This window comes from Typopeltis vanoorti, chromosome 7 (assembly GCF_054136105.1).
Source record: "Typopeltis vanoorti isolate ZY-2024b chromosome 7, IOZ_Tvanoo_1.0, whole genome shotgun sequence".
Taxonomy (NCBI): Eukaryota; Metazoa; Arthropoda; class Arachnida; order Uropygi; family Thelyphonidae; genus Typopeltis; species Typopeltis vanoorti.
Genome location: NC_143555.1, coordinates 8,043,504 through 8,067,020, shown reverse-complemented (window position 1 = coordinate 8,067,020; position 23,517 = coordinate 8,043,504). Strand labels below are relative to the sequence as shown.

At 36.8% G+C, this 23,517-nt stretch overlaps 1 protein-coding gene across 1 annotated transcript in view; it reads right to left on the bottom strand.

The window, feature by feature from the left end:
* Positions 1-23,517, bottom strand: part of LOC150104473 (homeobox protein cut-like) — a 436,834-nt gene that overhangs the window by 176,505 nt on the left and 236,812 nt on the right. The window contains exons 6-7 of the mRNA XM_090395558.1: positions 20,378-20,452; positions 9,956-10,062 (exon numbers count right to left, since the gene is read on the bottom strand). Coding sequence (XP_090251684.1) covers positions 9,956-10,062; positions 20,378-20,452 — 182 coding nt within the window. The remainder of the gene's footprint in view (positions 1-9,955; positions 10,063-20,377; positions 20,453-23,517) is intronic.

Sequence of the window (23,517 nt, the reverse complement as noted above, 5' to 3'; positions counted from 1 at the left end):
GATTTTTTAACGTACCACTGTATTATTTACCAACAAGTACTGTGTAGTAAAAGATTAAACACAAAAGATGTTTTGGATATTACATTTAAAATTGTAAATTCTGTTCGAGGAAAAGCCCTGCAACGGTGGTTATTTAAATTACAGGCAGATGACGATAGGGAACTTCTGTTGTACAATAATGTTCGCTGGCTCAGCAGAAGTCTATTTTTAGAAAGATTTCTTGTATTAATTAATGATATAAAAATTTTCTTGATGAAAAAGGAGATATTTATCCACAATTGAGTGATAAAATATGGTTGTTACACTTATCACTTTTAGTAGATTTCTGTACGAAATTAAGCAATTTAAATTTAGAGTTACAAGGTAGAGATAAAAATTTAATTGACATGTTAAGTTCAATAAAAACTTTCCAACAATACTTTTATTAAAGAAAAATATAAATGACCACGAATTTAGACATCTCCCATATTTATTAAAAATTTTTGAACAAAATCAAATGCTTCACTATGATTTAAAAGAATTTATTCGTGAAATAGAATTAGTTGAGGAGAAATAAATTCAAGATTTAAAGATTTTAATAAAACTGAAATGATTGTATCTTTTATCAATAATCCATTTCAAGAAAACTTGAACATCACAGAAATTTCAAATAAAATTAGTGGGCTGTTTGATATAAACCAAGCTGAAGTAGAAGCTGAGATAATGAACATTCAGAATAGTTTATATTTAAAATCAATAAACAATGAAGTCATTTGGAAGTAGGCACATGAAAAATTCCCAATATTAACTGATATTGCAATTAATCTGTTGTTTTTTCTAACTTTGGTTTTCCAAAATAGAGAAATAAATATTTTATTCCAATATATTTGGTTTTTTTTTGTTGTATTAAAATAATTAAAAGTGATAAATAAATTTTTAAATACACAAATAAAGTTTTTTAGTTGTGTATTTTTTTTTAGTTGTTTATTTATGCCTAATCAGATATCAGGTTGGAGGAACGTGATCTATATAAGAGAGCAGATCGCCGAATAACTTATATATAAGATAGTAGATCGCCGAAGAACTTTTTATAGAAAAGTAGCTTGCATAGTAAAAAAGGTTGAACACCACTGAGATAGACTGAGGAAATGCAAATTGCAGAAATCTAGTGAACAGAAGGAAGAGGGGGGTATATGGACAAGACATGGTAACATGCTATTGCTGAAGTAATCTGGATCAGGTTTTTCACAGAATGGGTGTAGACAGAGGGAGAACAAGAGACCATCCCCAGAGGATGTGATCAAGGGAGGAGGAGTAGCTTTTTGTGTGGAAAATTGTGGCTGGTTGGAATGCATTGCCTGGAAGTGTAGGGACAGTGAGTGCATGATGGAGGACCACCCACAATAAGTTGTTTGATTCCATGGAGGTCTAATAATAATTTTTTATGACCTCCATGGAGTTACATGACACATCATGGGAGGTCAATGTTAAGTCTATCATACCATTCTTTAAGCCTATCCACAGTCTGCACGCTCACCACCCTCTCAGTCAATGCATTCCATACTCCTACCACTCTCCATGAAAAAAAAACTTACTTCCTACCATTTTACTCACCAGCTTCTTTTGCAACTTCCAGGATGACCTTCCTTGCTCCTTTCCCTCATTCTACTCTATGAAGTCTTTCATAGTCTACCATATGAACACTGCGTCCTCCTCCTCATCATCACCAAATTCCTGATATATACCCTCAGGGAGTGTACTGGATAATTATGATAGCACTACATGAAAAGTTACACCATTACTAACTTCCGATCAATAATTTTCTTCCAAATTAATTTGTTATTCATCGAGACTCCAATATTATCAGATCTTATATTTCTCTCTTTTAAACCACTTTTTACTGTATCAGTCCACCTATAGCTTGGTTTTACTTTGGGTCTTTTTCCTGCCAACTTAGCAAAGAACATTTCTTTCCCTAATCTTTCCTCTCACATTCTGTTTAAGTAACCATCCACCTCAGATTAGCTCTACTAACATATTCCTGAATGCTAACAATGGCAAGTTCTTTCCTTATTTTTGATGTGATACTGCATATGATGCCATCTGTTCACTCCACTAATCTTTCTCAGAACTCTTATATCAGAAGTCTCTAGTCTTTAATCAAGTGTTTTATTTCTAACCCAGCTTTCGGATCCATAAGTTAAAAATTGGTTTGAACGCTGTTGTATATAGCTAATTTAATGATTTAACTAATTTCTTTCTTATTCCATATTATAATTTATTCTGTTGTCTATTTCAATGTTTAACTTACCATCTTCACTAAATATTGTGCCTAAATAGTTGAAATGTTTTACTTGTTTTATAGGTTCACCATTCAGGATACAGTTGATGTTTTTGATGTTTCTACTTATTTTCATTGCCTTTGTCTTTTTATTGCTGATTTTCATACCAAATTTATTACAACATTCATGTTATTCAATTTAGTCAGGGAATCTTCCAAACTTGTACAATTTATTCAGAAGTATAACAAACATCATCTGCATAAAGTAAAGTGCTCAGATTAACGTTACCAATTTTGATTTCAGATTTAATACCACTTTCCTTCATAATATGATTCATATAGATAATGAATAACAGTGGAGATAATGTGCATGCTTGGCATACATCTGATTTTACCTCAAACCATCTTCCTGTACTCCCTTCAATTCTAACTGCTGACTTACTGCTTAAATAGAGACTATGTATTGCTTGACATAATGTCCCATTTATACCACATAAATGTAATGTTTTGAAAGGCTTTCCTCTTGGCACCTTTTCATATGCCTTTTCCAGATCTACAAAATTTAAATACAGATCTTTGTTATATTCCCATGATTTTTCAACTATTTGCTGTAAAGTGAAAATCTGATCCTGACAGCCTCTATTTGTCCTGAATCCAGCTTGTTCTTCACCAAGCTTCCCTTCGAAAATTTTTCTTAGTCATTTCTCAAGTATACTTGCATAAATCTTACCAGGAACACTCAGTAGGTAAATACCTTTGTAATTCTTGAATTCAGTTTTATTTCCCTTTTCTATAGATGGGTACTATGAGAGGCGCTCTGCTCCAATCATCTGGAATTCAGGCCTTTTGAATTATGCAATACAACTACTGTAAAACTTTTATTATTATTATTATTATTCAGGTCTCCATGGAGTCAAAAGACTCATCGTGGGAGATCCTTCCTAGGAAACACAAAGTCTATCAAGACTCATCGTGAGAGGTCCCTCCTGGGAAACACAAAGTCGATCATACTACTCTGTAAACTCATTGACCATTCTGGCTCTCACTATCAGGCAATGCATTCCATGGTTCAAACAACCTCCATGCAAAGAAACCACTCCTCACCCTCTTGCTCACAGTTTCCTTTCATAACTTCCAGGGATGGCCCCTTGTCATCATTCCTTCCCGCTGTTCAATCAAGCAAAAGAAATCCCCAGTGTCAACCCTGTAACCACCTCTCAACAGTTTAAAAGTCTCAATCATATCACCTCTCCTTCTTCTATCCACCAAACTCTGCAGTCCACGTTCCCTCAGCCGATCCTCATAACTAACATTGTACAGTCCTGGAATCATCTTTGTTATCTGATTCTGTACCCTTATGATTTAACACCTCCAGGTAGTCCAAAGATTCATCGAGGGAGAGTGTGCCAACAGCATCGAACGATTGGCCCCCTTCCAACTACTAACCGTGCTCAAACTTAGTTAACTGAGCCATTAGTAGCAATGGCTCTACCAATTGACCAACCTTTTGCTGGCCATAGTTAATTACCTACCCCCTTTCCATAGTCAATTTATCCCCTTCAAATCCTGGGGACCAAATCTGAGAACAATAGTCTAAGTGTGGTCTTATCAGGGTATTATACAATGGAATGATAACTCTTTTATCTCTGAAGGTCAGCATCCTTCTCATTATTGCAGCCATCCTCTGTGTTACCTTCACCACCTTTGCAATATGTATCCTGCATTTCAGTTTTCTATCAATCATCAACCACAGATCTCTTGTCTCTCCTACTTTCTCCAGTATAGCTCCTCCAGTAGAGTACGTGGGGTCCCAAACCTCAAGACCTTACATTTTGCTGCATTAAACTGACACCTCAATCATTTATCCATATTTCTAGCTTATTCAAATCCTCTTGCAGGGCTACCACATCTGCAATAGTACTAATAACCCTTCCCAGCTTCACATCATCTGCAAACATCTGAATATCCCCCTGTAATCCACTGACAATGTTGATATATAGGTTAAACAATATAGGTCCCAGTACTGAGCCCTGTGGGACTCCACTTGTAACCCTCTGCATCCTTGAAATTGCCCCACCATACACAACTCTCTGATACCTATCGGACAGTTAGTCCTGAATCCATTTGACCAACCTGACATCCAAACCCATATGCTGCAACTTAAATATCAGCTTATCATGTGGCACCCTGTCAAATGCCTTTGCTAATTCCAAGAAAATGCAGTATATGCCTTTCCCTCATCTACTGCTCTTGTAACTTTATTATAAAAGGCTAGCATATTACTAAAACAAGAGTGCCCCTTAACAAATCCATGTTGACTCTAACAGATAACATTACCATCAACTGCCTAATGCTGTATACGGCCCCTCACTAATTTCTCAAAGATAACTACTGATGATGCACAAACTGGCCTATAATTAGACACTTCCAGTCTGCTACTGCCCTTATGCAAAGGCACTATCTTACCTTCCTTCCATTCCCTGGGCACATTTTCCATAGCCAGACTTTCATTGAAAAGCCAGGTCAAAGGAGCTGTCAGTTCTTTAGCACATTCTCTCAAAACCCATGGAAAAATTCAATCCAGTCCCACAGCTTTACTGACATCCAGATTACTCAGTATTTGGAACACACACTCTCCTCTTGCACCTTTAAACCTTGAACCTGCACTATCCCTCTAGTATTAAAATTTACTCGTCCAGGATGAAATACTCCAATAAAGTGTGCATTAAACAATTCCACTATGTCCTCTGGATCAGTTACTCTATTCCCATTTTTATCCCATAATGTCATTCTCCCACAATCATTTCTCCTTCTACTGGCCACATAGCTAAAAATTCCCTAGGATTTTCTTTGGATCTTAGGGCCAATCTCTTCTCATATTCCAGTTTTGCCTTCCTCACCATACTAGTCACTCTCCTGGTCTGTGTCTTATATTCTTCATGTATCTTCTCTTCACCTGTCTCTTTATATCTGTTCCATAGCCTCTTCTTCACATGCAGTTCCTGTTTAATATTGCTTGTCGTCCACTTTACTCCAAATTATGTCCTCTTCTTCACTTGTGGAATATAGCTCACTATTGCTGCTAACAAATATTCCTTCAGAATTTTCAAAGCATAAATGATATCCAGGCCTTACAATTCCTCCCTCCATGAAACTTTCCCAAGTTGATGTCTAAGACTATTATAATCACCTGCCTTATAATTCCACATATGTTCGCGTCTATTTGATACGCCTGCATGTCTAAACCACATGGTCACTCTCTCTCTCTCCAACTGGTGGGAGAGATGTCATCTCAGTTATTATCAACTCTTCTGATGCTATGACCAAATCCAAAACACTTGAACCTCTTGTTCCCTCTATTACATGTTGCCTAAGACATTTGTCCCTCAAGAATTGTAGAAATTCTATTCCCTTATTGCTACGTGCATCTTTCTCACCCCAATTTACACTGCAGTAGTTAAAATCTCCCATAACAATCATTCTTCTTGCACTTGCAAAGCTCAACTGTCTAAACATCTCCTGGTCCCTCTGTGCTCCTTGGCTTGTAGCAACACCCCACTACATATCCTGTCTTGCCCACCTCCACCTCACACCATATGCTTTCAAAATCAATATTGTCACTGCCTTCCAAAGCCTCCACTCTTAGAGGACATAAATTGTCACTTATCATAAGCAGTACTCCACCACCACGCTTTCCCTTCCTATCCTGCCAAAAAATGCTGTACCCTGCTATTTCTATTCCTGTTATTATATCCTCTTCTGTCAACTACGTCTCAGTGATCCCAATAATCTTTGGCCATGCTGAAGCTATCAGTGCAACCAATTCCTCTCCTTTATTCCGGATACTCCTGGCTTTACAGTAAAGCATAAAAATGCCACTGTTTCTATACCCAACAATATCCCCTCTAGACTGCACCAGGCTCAGCGTTATCTGATGTTGTCCTCCTTCTCCCAACTACCCATTCCCATATAAGAGGCCACACCTGCTACCATCCACTCTGGGCATTCCAGTTTCCCTGTATTGACACATCAACTCATTCAGAACAGCAATCTCTCCAGATGCCTATGTCCTTCCTCATTCAAATGCAAGCGGTCTCTCGCATAGAATTCCTTTCTGTTGTCAAATGCCCTCCAAGCATCCATATATTCCAATCCTCTCTTCTGACACATTCCATCTATTATGTTATTCAATATTACTGCTCTTCTGATCAGCTCGTCACTATCAATACCTAGGCCACACACACTATCTTTCCTTTCTGCGTCTTCTTTCGTACAACCTCAAGCAAGAGTCTCATATCTCTCGCTGCCCAATTTACATTACCTCTCAAGTCATTTGTTCCTACCATCACAATCATCTTATCCACCCTTTCACCCCTCTTAATTGCCATAGCCACACTTTCTATCATTCCTCCAGGCGAACACTCCTCAAACATCCTATCTTACACACCACAGATCATTGAGTCCCCCATACATTACACCTCTTACCACCCTGTTCCTCGACTGCTCACATGCATTCCTTACTCTCCTCTAACACTTTCTCTCTGTGTTCCCCTACTTACCTACCTTCCTGACACCCCTCTATCCCTGGTTCCAGTGCTCTCTCGCATTCTTTTCATTCCCTCTCTCCTACTGTTTCCAATCTCTCCTCTTCTATCATTCTCATTCCCTCTCTTCCACTGACTATTCTCTGCTCTTCTACTGTTTCAATAACTCTCTCTCATTTCCACTCTTCTACTTCCCTATTCTCTCCTCTTCTATCATTCCCATAACCCTCTCTCTCACTCCTACTCTGATTCACCTTGCATTCGTCTCTTCCATTCGCCTAATCTCATCTTTCACACCTCCATATTTTTACCTTTTTTTGTACATTTATTCCTCCATATTTGAGCTTTTCTGACTAACTTTCATTTACTTCAGCTGCCTTTCCATATTTCAAGTTTTTGATGACTTTTTCTACTTCAAGTATGAATATATATATTCCTGTTGAGAGTTTTCTACCATTATGCTGCATTTAGCAGTCCTTCAAAGTATACTGCTCAAAACAATTAGGGGATATTTTGGTTTTCTTGTAAATTATAAAGGTATAAAAATAATTTACAAATGTAACACATTTATTTTAAAATATTCTTAATATACAACAGTGTAGAACATGCAACTGCATGCAAAATCATGTTAAGACTTGTCGAAATGTGTCTTAGCCGTATTAGCATGTGGGAGATATAAAAGCGTGACTTGCTGCGCTCACTTCCACAGTGCATAATTATCACTTCAATTGCAAGCTTGTGTTGCCTACCACCCATTATTTTGTTAAAAATGGCAAAGCAACATGATATTTTGGAATCCAAGGCTTGGAGAGCCATTGGTTGATTAGAAGCTGGACAAATGCAGCAAGTTGTTACTCGAGCGTGTCGTGTATCTCAAAGCATAATTTTGCAACTTTGGAATCACTTTCTGGAGATGGGAAATGTTTGCCGAAGACAAGGTCAAAGTACCCACCATCAACAACTCCAAGAGATGATCAGTATTTGTCATTTCTTGCCAGAAGAAATGAACATTTAATGCAACACGACTTTGAAGCAAACTTGGTGCAGCAACAGAGAGGCTGGTATTGATGCAGACAGTATGAAATCATCTTCATCTTCAGTGGAATGCAAATCACAAAAGAGCCCGAAGAATTTGGACACAGGAACACCACAATTGGACAAATGAGGATTGGGCTCATGTACTTTTTAGTGACGAGTCCAGGTTCAGTCTGCAACCAGATAACCGACGTATCTTGATATGCCGTGAAAGTGGGACAAGAAATAATCGACAGTTTGTTTGTAAAAGACCCCAACATCAAGCTGGGAGTTTGATGTATGGGCTGGAATAAGTATAGGTGGCCATACTGATCTCTGTTTATCAAAAACGGTTCCATAACAGCCCAAAGGTATCGCGATGAGATTTTGGAACCTATAGTTTGTCCATATGCTGCTGCAATTGGCCAAGATTTCATTTTTATGGATGACGATGCTCATCCACACCATGCAAATTTGGTACAAGAATGGTTTGAGAAAGAAGGTATTGAATGAACTGGCCTGCCTGTTCACCGGGTTGTAATCCAATTGAACATGCCTGGGATGCTTTAGGTAGGCGCGTTTCTGCTCGACTGGTGTCACCAAGATCACTTCAAGAGCTCGAAATTGCTCTCACAGAAGAGTGGGGAAATATCCCACAAGAATTGTTTGATCATCTTATCCAGTCCATGTAATCAAGATGTACTGCTGTTTTGGCTGTTAATGAAGACCATACACCCTATTAAAAATTAACATAAGCATTTTTGGCTATTCTTGTTAAAATTATTTCATGCTAAAATGTATAATTTGTTAAATTTGTAATAAATATCGATTATTTAAACAATATCTCATCAATTACACCCTATCCATAAGTAAGAAATATTTATTCATGTATAAAGTACCCAATAGTTATAATTATTTGCAGAAATTTATAATTATCGAACATAAACTACAATATCCCCTAATTGTTTTCAGCAGTGTAATCACTGCAGATATCTAGAATATCATCTTCACTTTTCATGTCACCTTTTCTGATTCCTTTTACAATACTTCTTCCTCCATTTTTAAGTTTTTCTACAGAATATTTTGCCGCCTTCCTGATATTTATTTTCTGTTTTTACCAAAGTCTTCGCATGACTTTTGTTTAGCTAGCTTTATACAGTGTTTAGCTTTCTTACATTTGTCTCTATATTTTCTAAGAGCACAAGCTGACTTATTTGCCAGGAAGTTTTGATATGCTTTCTTCTTTTCCTTCACTGTCTCTCTTTAACATCCTGTACATGTATGAAAAATGCATCCTTTGAGTGTAAAAGACTTGGCACGATTCTTGTTGTGATGAGAGGAATCTTTATATGGGCTTTATCAATTTGAAGGTGGCAAGGTTTTCCTCCCAGAAACTCAGGTTTCTCATCCCACATACAGGCAAATCGTCCAAGAGAACACACACAATTTACAGACAAAAAAAACTATTGGTGATGATGGGCAGTAGATGGCATTGTGTGTTGATGGTAGTAGTGTAGTTGGAGGAATGAGTAGGAGAGAGACAGTGAGCTGTGTGATGGAATAGTATATGCCCTCTCACAATTAGTCCTTGGAGATGGTATGTAATAATAATAATTGTTAAGGATTTGATAAGAATAAATCCTGATTACTGTGGGTAAATGGTAAAGTTTAAGAGATAGTCAATATAATAAATACCTAGGCTTTGGATTCGATTATGAGAAGGGACTGAAGTTCAGAAAACAGACAGAGAAGGAATAAGAAAAAAATCTACAAGTTTTTATGTGAATTTTATAGTATAAATGTGAGCAAAAATTTTCATTTCATTCCATGTGGGAAGAGAACACAGATATACTCCTGAATGCTGAAATGGACTATGGTAGGACAATCTGGGCTTTTTTCATAATACATGTATTTTGAGTGGTAGAGAATGTCTCTGAAAACCTCTTTCGTGAATGAATGCAAATACTGTGAGAGAAAAAAAACTCTCTAGTATAATCTTGTGGATTCATACAGATACCTCACCTATAATAATGCAAAATTAAATGGAAAAGTTTCTTCTTTCTAATTAACTCTGAACAGAAGTTATATGATTTACTTTAATAATAATAACAGATACTACAAAATACAATAACAGTACCTAAGTTCTTTCTTCATATCACAATAATCTTTCTGTTTAAGTAACTTTTCTGCTAACTCTTTTATTATTTTGTCCTTTTCTGAAACTATTTCTTCTAAATGTGAAATCTGCAAAAAAAGAAAAGAAAAAGAAGTGTTTTAAAAGCATCAATATTTAACAGAAATGACTATTTGGTTAATAAATTATGTAATTGGAATGAGGAAGTATCCATTACACTAGTAAACTAATATAATAAGATAATGTTGCATGTATGAATGATAGAAGAGGTGAGAATGGAAGCAGCAGGAGAGAAGGAATGAGAGGAATGCAAGGGAGCACAGGGACTAGAGATAGAGTGATGTCAGGTTGTAATGTTATGGTTGTAAGAGGTGTAATGTATGGGGACTCAGTGATCCATGGTGTTCAAGATAGGATGCATGAGGAATGTTTGCCAGAGGAACGATAGAAATTGTGGCTATGGCAATTAGGAGAGGTGAAAGGATGGATAAGATGATTGTGATGGTAGGAACAAATGACTTGAGTGATGGTGTAAATAGGGCAGAGAGATTTATGAGATTCTTGCTTGAGGCTATATGAAAGAAGATACAGAGAGGAAAGATAGTGTGCGTGTTGCCTAGGTATGATAATGTCGAGCTGAGCAAAGAGCGGTGATATTGAATGGCATAATAGATGGAATGTGTCAGAAGAGAGGATTCGAAGATGTGGACGCTTGGAGTGCATTTGAGAGCAGAGAGGAATTGTATGCAAGAGACCACCTGCATTTGAATGAGGAAGGACATAGGCATCTGGTGAGATTTCTGTTCTGGACGAGTCAGTGTGTCCCAGTGTGGATGGTAGTAGGGGTGGTCTCCTGTGGAAATGGGTACTTGGGAGAAGGGGGGGGGATGACATCAAGTAACGCTGAGACCTGTGGAGTAATGCTGGGTATAGAAACAATGGCATTTTTTATGCTTTATACCAATGCCAGGAGTATTCGGAATAAGGGAGAGGAATTGGTGGCACTGATAGCATCAGCCTGGCCAAAGATTATTGGGATCACAGAGACGTGGTTGACAGAAGAGGATATAATAACAGGAATAGAAGTTGCTGGGTACAGCATTTTTTGGCAGGATAGGAAGGGAAAGTGTGGTGGTGGAGTACTGCTTATGATAAGTGATTACCTATGTCCTCTAAGAGTGGAGGCTTTGGAAGGCTGTGAACACTAATGATTTTGAAAGCATATGGTGTGAGGTGGAGGTGGGCAAGACAGGATATTTAGTGGGGTTTTGCTATGGACCAAGGAGCACAGAGGATGGGGACCAGGAGATGTTGAGACAGTTGAGCGTGGCAAGTGCAAGAAGAATGATTGTTATAAGAGATTTTAACTACAGCAATATAGATTGGGGAAAGAAAGATACATGTAGCAATAAGGGAATGGAATTTCTGGAATTCTTGAGGGGCAAATGTCTTAGGCTACATATAACAGAGGGAACAAGAGGTTCAAGAGTTTTGGATTTGGTTATAGCATCAGAAGAGCTGATAATAACTGAGATGACATCTCTCCCACCAGTTGGAGAGAGTGACCATATGGTTTTGACTTGGAAAATGAATAGACTTGCCAGAGTATCAAAGAGACAGGAACGTATGTGGAATTATAAAGCAGGTGATTATAATAGTCTTAGACGTCAACTTCAGGAAGTTTCATGGAGGGGGAATTGGAATGCCGGGATATCGTTAGTGCTTGGGAAATTGTGAAGGAATATTTGTTAGCAGCAATGGTTATCTGTATTCCACGAATGAAGAAGAGGACACAATTTGGAATAAAGTGGATGACAAACAATATTAAACAAGAGCTACATGCGAAAAAGAGGCTATGGAAGAGATGTAAGGAGAAGAGAAGATGCATGAAGAATATAAGACACAGTCCAGAAGAGTGACTAGTATGGTAAAGAAGGCGAAACTGGAATATGAGAAAAGATTGGCCCTTAGATCCAAGGAAAATCCTACGGAATTTTATAGCTATGTGGCCAGTAGGAGGAGAAATGACTGTGAAAGAATGACATTCTGGGATAAAAATGGGAATAGAGTGACTGGTGCAGATGACATAGTGGAATTGTTCAATGAACACTTTATTGGAGTATTTCATCCTGGAGGAGTCAATTTGAATACTAGAGGGATAGAGCAGGTTCAAGGTTTAGAGTGCAGGAGGAGAGTGTGTTCCACATACTGAGTACTCTGGATGTTAATAAAGCTGTGGGACTGGATGGTATTTCACCACTAGTTTTGAGAGAATGTGCTAAGGAACAGTGCCCTTGACCTGGCTTTTCAATGAAAGTCTGGCTGCAGGAAAGGTGCCCATGAAATGGAAGGAAGGTAAGATAGTGCCATTGCATAAGGGTGGTAGCAGACTGGAAGTGTCTAATTATAAGCTAGTTTGTGTGTCATTAGTATTTAGTAAGATCTTGGAGAAAGTAGTGAGGGACCATATACAGCATTGGGCAGATTAGGGTAATGTTATCAGTGAGAGTCAACATGGATTTGTGAAGAGGCGCTCTTGTTTTAGCAATATGCTAGCCTTTTATGATAAAGTTACAAGAGCATTAGATGAGGGAAAGGCATATACTTCCATTTTCTTGGAATTAGCAAAGGCATTTGACAGGGTGCCACATGATAAGCTGATATTCAAGTTGCAGCACATGGGTCTGGATGTCAGATTGGTCAACTGGATTCAGGATTGGCTGTCCGATAGGTATTAGAGAGTTGTGTATGGTGGGACAGTTTCAAGGATGCAGAGAGTTACAAGTGGAGTCCCACAGGCCTCAGTATTGGGACCTATATTGTTTAACCTATATATCAGTGACATTGTCAGTGGATTACAGGGAGATATTCAGATGTTTGCGGATGATGCGAAGCTGGGAAGGGTTATTAGTAATAGTGCAGATATCGTAGCCCTGCCGTATTGAATGGGGTGTCAATTTAATGCAGCAAAATGTAAGGTCTTGAGGTTTGGGATGCTGCATACTCTATGGGAGGAGTTAAACTGTAGGAAGTAGGAGAGACAAGAGATCTGGGTTTGATGATTGATAAAAACCTGGAATTTAGGGGACATATTGCAAAAGTAGTGGAGGTAATGCAGAGGATTGCTGCAATGATGAGAAGGACACTGACATGCAGAGATAAAATGGTTATCATTCCGTTGTATAAGACTCTGATCAGACCACATTTGGACTATTGTTCTCAGATCTGGTCCCCAGGATTTGAAGGGGATAAATTAACTGTGAAAAGGGTACAAAGGCAGATAACAAAGATGGTGTTGGAACTGTACAATGTTTAGTTATGAGGGAGTGTGAGGATCGGCATGAGGGAGTGGGCTGCAGAGTTTGTTGGATAGGAGGAGGGGTGATATTGTTGAGACTTAAACTGTTGAGAGGTGGTTACAGGGTTGACACTGGAGAATTCTTTTGCTTGGTTGAACAGCAGGAAGGAGTCACGACAAGGGGGCCATCCCTGGAAGTTACGAAAAGAAACTGTGAGAAAGAGGGTGAGGAGCAGTTTCTTTGCATGGAGGGTGGTTGAACTATGGAATGCATTGCCTGATAGAGTGGTGAGAGCGAGAATGGTCAATGTATTTAAGGAGTGGTATGATAGACTTTGTGTTTCCTAGGAGGGACCTCCCTTGATGAGTCTATAAAGACTCATCAAGGGAGTCTATAGAGAAAGGACCTCCCACGATGAGTCTTTTGACTACATGGAGGCCTGAATAATAATAATAATAATAAAGAGCAGTGCTTTCATTGCAATGAAGTACACACACCAACTGAAACAACAATTGGCAATGTTATGTAAATTAAAAATGAATAATTTTACCAAAATTAAAAAAAAAAAAATAATAATAATAATGAAATCATATTTAAAGTGTTCTAGCATAATGTATCTCATAAGAAATATTTATAAAACCACTTGAGTAATCCCAATATGCTAATATTAGATCATTATCATCAAAATCCTATAGGTAGCCTCAAGATAGTGCACAGAGTATTATTATAGCACTACAAAGAGTTTACATTATTACTCACTTCCTTTTCGTCAAAATGTTATACATCAGGACACCAATGTTGTCAGATGTCTTATATTTTTGTATTCTAAGGTACTTCTAAGTGCATCAATCCATCCTACATCTTGGTCTTCTTCTGGATCTCCCCCCCCCCCCCATCCTGGCATTAAGCACTTGTTTTGCCAATCTTTCCTCTCCCACTCTGTTTAAGTGACCATACCAACAGAGATTTGCTCTACTCACAGATTCCTGAATGCTAAGATATTCATTTTTAACCACCTTACCAGCCATTATAAATCAAATACGCATCCTCATACGCTTCGTATCCATCATATATTTCAATGTAATATCAATGGCATTACAGTTTTAATATGCACTTCGCATCCATGATAACCTTGACGTCTATAGACGTCTTGGCCGGTTGCATGGTTAATGTGATTCTGCCGCTGATGACATCTGTTTATTCTCCAAATTTTTCTCAGAATTCTCATATCTGCAATCTATGCTCTTTGATCAACTGTTTTATTTCTAACCAATTTCTCTCTCTCTATCTTTCTGATGTATAAGTTAAAATCGGTTTGAACACTGTCTTGTATGCAGCTAGTTTAATGTTTTAACTGATGTCTCTCATATTTATATAAATTTATTTGGTGGAATACATCCACATTACCACTTTTACATATTCTCTTACCTATTTCCATATTTAATTTCCCATTTGCACTAAAAATTGTGTCTAAATGGTAGAAATGTTTTTCTTGTTCTATACATTTACCATTCAGAATGCAGTTGATGTTTTCAGTTCTGTTCCTACCTGTTTTCGTAGTGTTTATCATTTTACTGTTAATTATGATACCAAACTTGTTACAGAAGCTATTCAATTTAGTTAAGGAATCCTGGCCAAGTGTACCAGATTTATTCAGCCTAATATTAGGCCTAATGCTACTATTATGCAACCCATATATATATTATATATAACAGTTGATATAGCATATATCCTTGTCTCAATTGAATTTACATTAAATCATCTTCCTGTGCTTCCATCAGTTTCGTCTGCTGATTTACAACTCAGATATAAACTATGTATTGCTTCATATAGTGTTTCATTCACACCATATAATCTTCATTTGTTTGCTGATTATGCAAAGTTGGGAAGAATTATTAATAATAAGATCCTTTTCATAGGATCTTCAGTTCTTTGCTGATTATGCAAAGTTGGGAAGAATTATAAGTAGCACTGCTGATGTTAATTCCCTTCAGGAAGATATGAATAGGCTTTTTACTTGGACAAAAGAGTGGGGTTATAGTTTTAATATCAATAAGTGTAAGGTGTTGAATTTTGGAGTGCAGAAATATAAGACATATAAGTATAAGAAATATAAGTACAGAAATATACTATACTGCAGGAAGTGGATGAGATTAGAGATTTGGGAGTGATGGTTGACAGTAGACTAAAGTTTAGAGAGCATATTGTTCATGTCGCAAAGGCTGCATATCATAGCGCTGATATGATAAGAAGTACTCTAACAGATAGGGATAAGGAAGTGGTTGTGCTACTGATAAGGCACTGGTCAGACCACATTTGGACTATTGTGCTCAGATCTGGTCACCTGGTTTTCAATGTAATGTGGAGACACTGGAGAGGGTACATAGGTGAGTGACTAAGACAATATCGGGACTTTGGAATGCTGGCTATGGAGAGAGGTTGAAGAAATGTGGATTGCAGAGTTTGGTGGACAGGAGGAAGAGAGGTGATATGATAGAAACATTTAAGTTAGTGAGAGGATTTTATCAGATTAATCCAGATGGGGATTATAAAAAAGAGTAGAAGGTGAGAGGGGAAGAACCAGAGCTCATCCCTGGAAGTTATGTAAAAAGTGTGGTGAAGAAGGGTGCGAGGAGTAGATTTTTTACATGGAGAATTGTCAGTGAATGGAGCACGTTATCACATTCTGATAACGTGCAAGGAGAGTTAAGAATTTTAGGATTCTATATGATAAATATGTTGTCAGTTGAATGAACCACCCATGATGAGTCTGCCAACTCTATGGAATGTGTAATAATAATAACAATAATAATTGTAGAATTTTGAACAGCATTTCTCTTGGTTTCTTTTCTAGATCTACAAAACAGATCTATAAATGCAAATCATTATTTTATTTCCATGATTTGTCATTTGTCTCAAAGTGAAAACCTGAACACCTATTTCCTGAATGGGGAGGTGTTCATAATAAAGTGACCACAATGCATAACAGGTGTATATAACAAGGTTTAATTTTTTTCTTTATTTTCAGTTATTTTAATAGTTTGCATAATTTAATTTTTCAGCATTATTTTCTTGTTGTGTATAATTATAGGCTTACCATTATATCAATGGTGTATAATTATAGGCTTACCATTATATCAATGGTGTATAATTATAAGGCTCGCTACCTATAATTATACACCATCTCATTCCATCCATTACAAAAAATATTAATATCATCCAATGTAATTTAAATGGTATCGTTACCCCAGCATGCAAAGAAAAACTAAATGAACTATTATTACTAGCTGACAAACATGATGCTGATATTATCTGCATCCAGGAAACCAAACTTCAACAAACCAACAGACTAAACATTAAAAACTATGAAATCATAAGACAAGATAGGCCTACGGACCAAAATGGAGGAGGGCTTCTGACACTATTCTGAAACTTGTCATATAAAGTTGTTGAGTTAGATATAGTATCAGAAGGAACTGAAATACAAGGAATCCAAATACTGGAACCAAGTAAAATGCCATTAAACATATTTAATTGTTATCATCCTCCTGACAAACCTGGACCAAATCTTTCCAACCTATTCCATCTCATTGAAGAAAACTCCATTATCTTAGGAGACATGAATAGCAGACACCTGTTATGGGGTTCTGAGGAAATAAACCCAAGAGGAAAAAACCTGAGTAATTTCTTAGATGAAACAGGACTAATAACTCTGAACAGTGGAGAACCTACTTATCTGTCTCATTCTTATGGTACAAAAGATGTCCTAGATATCACTGCGGTGTCTCCTGATCTTCACGACAAAGCTATTTGGTCTGTTTTGGAACCAGTAGGAAGCGACCATACTCCCAATCTGAACCCAAAAATGACTAGACCCATCCAAAAAAGAAAATATCATTGGAACTTCCAGAAGGCAAATTGGGAGAAATACAAGGTTGAAATAAGTAAAATGCTGAAAGATCACACATACCATGATGACTTAGACAAAGACTATTTAACTTGGAAGACTACTATCCTAAATGCAGCAAAGAAAAGTACACCGAAGGGCTACAGGAGAAAAGTTATTTCAAACTACACAAAGGTTCACCAGGAACTTGCTAGTAAAATAACTAAACGAAATGAATTATTTAACATCTTAAAAATTGGAAGCCCTCCAGAAACCAGGATCGAGTACAACAAGATAAATGCTGAAATTAAACAAAAATATAATATATTACAAAGAACTAGGTGGCAAGAATTTTGCCACAACTTAAATCCAAACACTTCAGATACCAAACTTTGGAAACTGACTGCTAATTTACAAAAAGACCTACCAAAGGCAAGGGAGACTAACACGCTGAAAGATCCAGATGGAAATATCAAAATTGGAGATAGGGAGATTGCAAATACCTTGGCCTTTCATTTTCAAAATATAAGCAAACTAGAGATGAATAGTAGGAAAGACCATCAAATATCCAAACAGGCTCGACAGCAGAAAAATGCTGCAAACTCTCCCCAAAACAAACTATTCTGGGATCCATTTACAATCTCTGAATTGGGAGATGCCTTGGAGAGACTAGATATAAATAAATCATGTGGACCAGATAATATACAAGGAATTATGATCAAACATCTTCCTTCCCTAGCCCTAGATTGGCTACTTCGCCTATACAACAATAGCCTAAAACAAGGAAAAGTTCCAAAAGACTGGAAGACAGCCACGATCATACCAATCTTAAAGCCTAACAATCCGCAAGACGAACCAGGAAGTTATAGACCAATTTCACCGACTTCAATTCCAGGCAAATTAATGGAAAAAATGATACTCCAACGCTTGAATTACTATCTAAACAAGAATAGTATACTACCACATTTTCAGGCTGCCTTTAGAAGAAATCACTCAACAACTGATCAACTTTTCTACTTAACCCAGACAATTCAAGATAACTTCCAGACCAAACCTACCCAATCCACCATTGCAGCTTTTATAGATTTTAGCAATGCCTTTGACAAGGTGTGGAGGCAGAAACTCTTTTCCAAACTTTGTCATATTTGAATAGAAGGGAAAGATCTTAACTGCATCTTTGACTTTCTAAGAAATAGAACAATTCGAGTTAAAATAAATAATACCTTTTCCAAGAAAGTGAAAAATGACTTAGACAAAAATATAAATAAAGAAACAAAGATAGCTATGTTTGCTGATGATTTGGTCCTATTCTCAGCTCACAACAACCCAGAAACAGCAGAATGCCACTTAAACAAAGCCATTGAAAGTTTAGCTACATACTGTGAAAACCAAAAAATCAAAATTAACCATACTAAATCAGAAATCTGTGTTTTTACTATTAATAACCACCTCAGAAAGTGGAGACCAAAGATTAAGCTAAACAGTCAACTAATTACATTTAATGAAAACCCCAAATACCTTGGAGTTACTCTGGATCCTTTGCTAAGCTTCAATAAACATATTAACAATGTTGCAGTCAGAGCAAAAAGAAGACTAAATATCATGAAAAGTATCTCAGGTAAAGAATGGGGAGCCGATGCTAAAACCTTAAAATTCACATATACCTCCATTATCCGTCCCATAATGGAATATGCTTCACCTATCTGGATGCAAACATCACAAACCAGTTTAGACAAGCTTATAAAAATTCAGAAAAATGCAGCTAAAATCATATGTGGACTAAGGAATACAACTCCTGGAAAAATAGCTGAATTCGAATCCAACCTTGTTCCTTTAAAAATTAGGTGGCAAGAAAATCTGACCAAATTTCTAGAAAAAAGAGCCAACCATCATAGAACAAGTGAACGTTTTAAGAACTGGAAACCAACAAACAGAATAAAGAAAAAATCAACAATGCATGAAATCATAGAACATAAAATTCCCTTGGATTGTCCAAATAAAATAGCTGACTACACAGCATTTCCTCCAAATCAAGACAGGAAAAATATAGTTATCAACTCTGAAATAGGGAAACATGAGAAAAAATGCCTAGAAAACCCTGAAATCTTGAGATCATTAGCCCTTTCAAAAATAATGAAATATGGACCTGACTCAATAAAGATCTACACAGATGGCTCCAAAAATCCAAATGGCAATTCTGGGAGTGGCATACTCATCTATGGCTCTCATAATATAGAACTAAAAACAACTAACAGTATCGGATGCAACTCATACCATGCAGAATTAATAGCAATTAACACAGCACTGCAATATTTGGACAAACAAAACCCGAAGGAGTTTATATTTTTCACAGATTCCTTAGCAGCCCTTCAATCTATTAAGAACTGCTACACTAGCCATCAAGAAATACAAGAAATACATAACAAAAAACATAAACAAACTACATAAGGATTCCGAAATAATCTTCCAATGGATCCCATCCCATATGGGATTAAAGGGAAACGAAACTGCAGATAAAGCAGCAAAAATGGCCGCAACATCAAGTGATACCACAGATTTCGATCTTTTTAAAACCACCCAAAAAGAAAACATAAAAAGAACAATTCTTCAGGACATGACTCACCACTGGTACTTAGCAGAAAATCCAGGAGCTACCATCAACTCCAAGTTTAATCGCAGTGCCACTACCATGATCTCTCACCTCAAGACCGGCCACACAAGACCAATCAAATTTAGCAATGGCATAAAAGTCTTCCCCACCTGCAAAATCTGTAACATCGAGGAAGCATCACCAATGCATTTGCTAAACTGTATGAACATTTCCAAATTTCCAAATGTGAACTCTATAACAACCCAGAAAAGGTGCTGTATAAAATACATGAACTTGACCTCTATGATCTGGTGTAATAATACCATGGGATAATAATAATAATAATAAAAAAATACACCATCTCAGCAGCAACCAAGTCTTGTACCAAGCTATTTACCATCTTTAGCTTCAAAAAAATTTTCACACTAGTATGTCAAATTAATAGTATTTAATTAAAACCTCATTTAATTTTATCTCTTTCAGCCTAGTTGTTATAAAAGGGACTACTCCATTGCCAAAATAATTTTAGAAGCATCATGAATTTTCAGGAAATTTTTTCATAATTTATAGTGTAGTGTTAGTTAACTAAAGATCAATTGATTAATTTCAACTCTATTGCACTTGTTTGTATTAAGAAAAAAAATACATACCTTGCAAGCACTTATTTCTCTAAAAGTATTTATGCTGGACTGAAGTCTTTGCATTTCATCCACTAAATGAGAAACCTAAATATAGAATGAGAATGGTGCTTGGTCAAAAGTATACCTTTTTTTTTTGTTGTTAAATTATAAATATGTGCAATGTGAAAATATCAAGTTATCACTGAAACTGTTCAAAATTGTTAAAAGTATATATTACCATGAGACCTGGTAATGCAGTAGTTTAGCAAGCAAAATTCAAGTGATTGGGGGGGGGGGGTACTGCAAAGGCTGTGTGGGGGGGATCATCTTCACCTCTCAAGAGAACTGCTGAAACCTTGTTATTACAAAGGTGGGAGTTATAAATAAATGCCAAAGAATTACCTGGAGGAAGCCAATCACTTAACACATCCTAATGCATTATTAAGGTTATATAGTGTAAAGAGTCACAGGTGTTTATAAAGTGGGTTTGACTAACAAAGTAAAATATACTTCTTTATGTTATACGTTGAAGGATGGGGATTCAAAAGTAAGTAATTAGGGAATGTATAATCAAATTACCTCAGTGGGATTAAGCACACACTCATGAAGATACACACAGGGTAAATAAAAAAAAAAAAAGAATGAGCAGTCATAAGAGACAACTAATGCAGGTGGCACTTGATTTGGGAGACTTGAGTTCAGAGGATATGGAATTGGTTATAGTATCAGAAGATGCATCCATAAATGACCATCTTACTTCTTAGTTCAAGAATTTATATACCAAAACATTGAAACCTTAGAAGAGTGGAAAATTGGGCCACTTTCCTTTTCTTCTAAAGCCATATTACTTAAAACCATAATCTTTCCTGCTCAGTTGTACACAATAAATATTACAGACATTACAGAAGCTGAAGAAAAGCAATTATATAGTAAGCCTGTGCAAATTTTTTTTTGATCCAGCCAATATCAAGAATTAAAAAGGAATTTCTTCAACTACCAAAAAAAGCAAAGAGGTTTTGGGCTGTCTTAAAATTCTGCTATTTAAGCAATACAGCTTCAAATATCCATAAAATGTTGCAGGCCATCTCTGGTACTACCTGGGTTTTCATCTTTCCCTGTTTGGAGTAAATGATTATAAAGATCCAAAAGCTGAGTTTGTTCCTGAATACTGCAACATTCTGTGCTAAACTTTAAGATTGCTGCAACATTCTGGGATTGACATTCTTTCCATTAAATTTGTACATGACAGGTAACAGACTGATCTGGAGGAAAATTGTAGATAGGAAGTTGGTAATGATGCAAGTTTTCATGTAGTACTATCATATCCTGTACACTCCCTTGAGGGTATATATCAGGAATTTGATATTGATGATGAAATTTGTACAAATTAAAGATGCCAAGAAATTATATTCTTGGTTTTATCCTTTATCAAATCGTAAGCAACATTTGCACATGAAGTCACTTCACAACATAGTTACATATGTAGAGGTTAATTACTTCACATCAATTGCCTTAGCATCCCATAATGCAATGCACATATCCTTGCAGGTATGTATAATGCTATGCATTATACATACCTGCAAGTCATTATAAATTATGGGAAAGGTCACTACCTAGACCGGTTTCAATCTTTATTGAGGTCTCGTCAGTGGGAGCCAGACCCAGAAATGATACCAAGGTTGAAGTAATGCAGAAGTCATATTTCCATATAGAAGTAGCCACAAGGTGTCACATCTTATTACTAAAATACTGTGGATTAGAGATAGATTATTATTATTATTATTACTACTTGACACCTCCAGGGAGTCCCATATTCATCGAGGGAGGGCACCTACTCTACAACTCTCTGCCTGCATCACTCAATCCACTAACTACAGTGAACCACATCACCTACACCAATGCCATCTACTGTCCACCACCACTAGTATTTTCACAATCACAAACATCCATGCCCATGGCAGGATTCGAACCCACAGCCTTTTGGCTGGAGAGTAGAAATGCTAACCATTCGGCCAACCAGGCCGGGAGGTTAGCATATCTGCTAATATGAAATAAACTTTCAGATGCTGAAAGTTTTTTTCACTTGGTTATATTATAAATTAAAGATGCCAAGAAATTATATTCTTGGTTTCATCCTTTATCCAAGTGTAAGCAAACAAAGTTTGCACGTGAAGTCACTTCATGACTGGACTACTTATATAAAGAGGTCATGAAGTCACTTAACGTGCAAAATTTGTTTGCTTACACTTGGATAAAGGATGAAACCAATAATATAATTTCTTGGCATCTTTAATTTATAGTATAACCAAGTGAGAAAAACTTGCAATAAAAAAAGTAAAATTTAGTATTAAGAAATCTTTAACCTCTTTCACCCCGAACTTCCACAGTTGGGTACTAACAGCAATACTTTGTTTCATCTTCTTCTTTGAGTGCCATCTCCTATCGGAGGTCGGCGACCACCTTGGCAAATTTTGAGCGATTCTCAGCTATTCTGAGCAGTCTCTCAAGAGTTCATACCAGTCCACTGTCTGATATCTGCCAGCCAAGATTTTCTTCGTCTTCCTTGTCCTCTTCTTCCATTTATCTTCCCTTTTATAATCAATTGAAGTATCTTATATTTTTCATTACGAAGTAGGTGACCAAGATATGCAGTTTTCCTTCTTTTTATGGTATCTAAAAGTTCACGTGATTTCCCCATCCAAGGATACCCTAATGGGAAGGATCTTGCTTGGAGAATTGCATATTATTATTATTATGGTTGCCTTCAAGTCAATATCATCAAATGGAGGTACTTTAACATTGCAGATCCAATCTGTGATGTCTGTTACTGATTAAACAGTAGAACATGCATTCTACAGCTACCCTCTTACCCTGCATATTTGGAACAGATTATGTAATGTGTTGGGCATTCCATTACTTACAGCAGAACAGGTTCTTTTGTTGCAGTACCCACCATCTGTCAGCTATGGGAAGAGAATTTTGATTTTTATAATTAATGAATTAAGATACCATTTATGGAAGGTCAGGAAGAAACATGAATTGGAAAACCAGTAATATGACCAGCAGCATACAAATGCTTTATAAAATCGTATTGTGGAAATTTTATTGTTCAGTCAAATGAGTTTTGCATTCAGAAAGAAGCATTCTAGGAGATAGCCAATTTTTAGTTG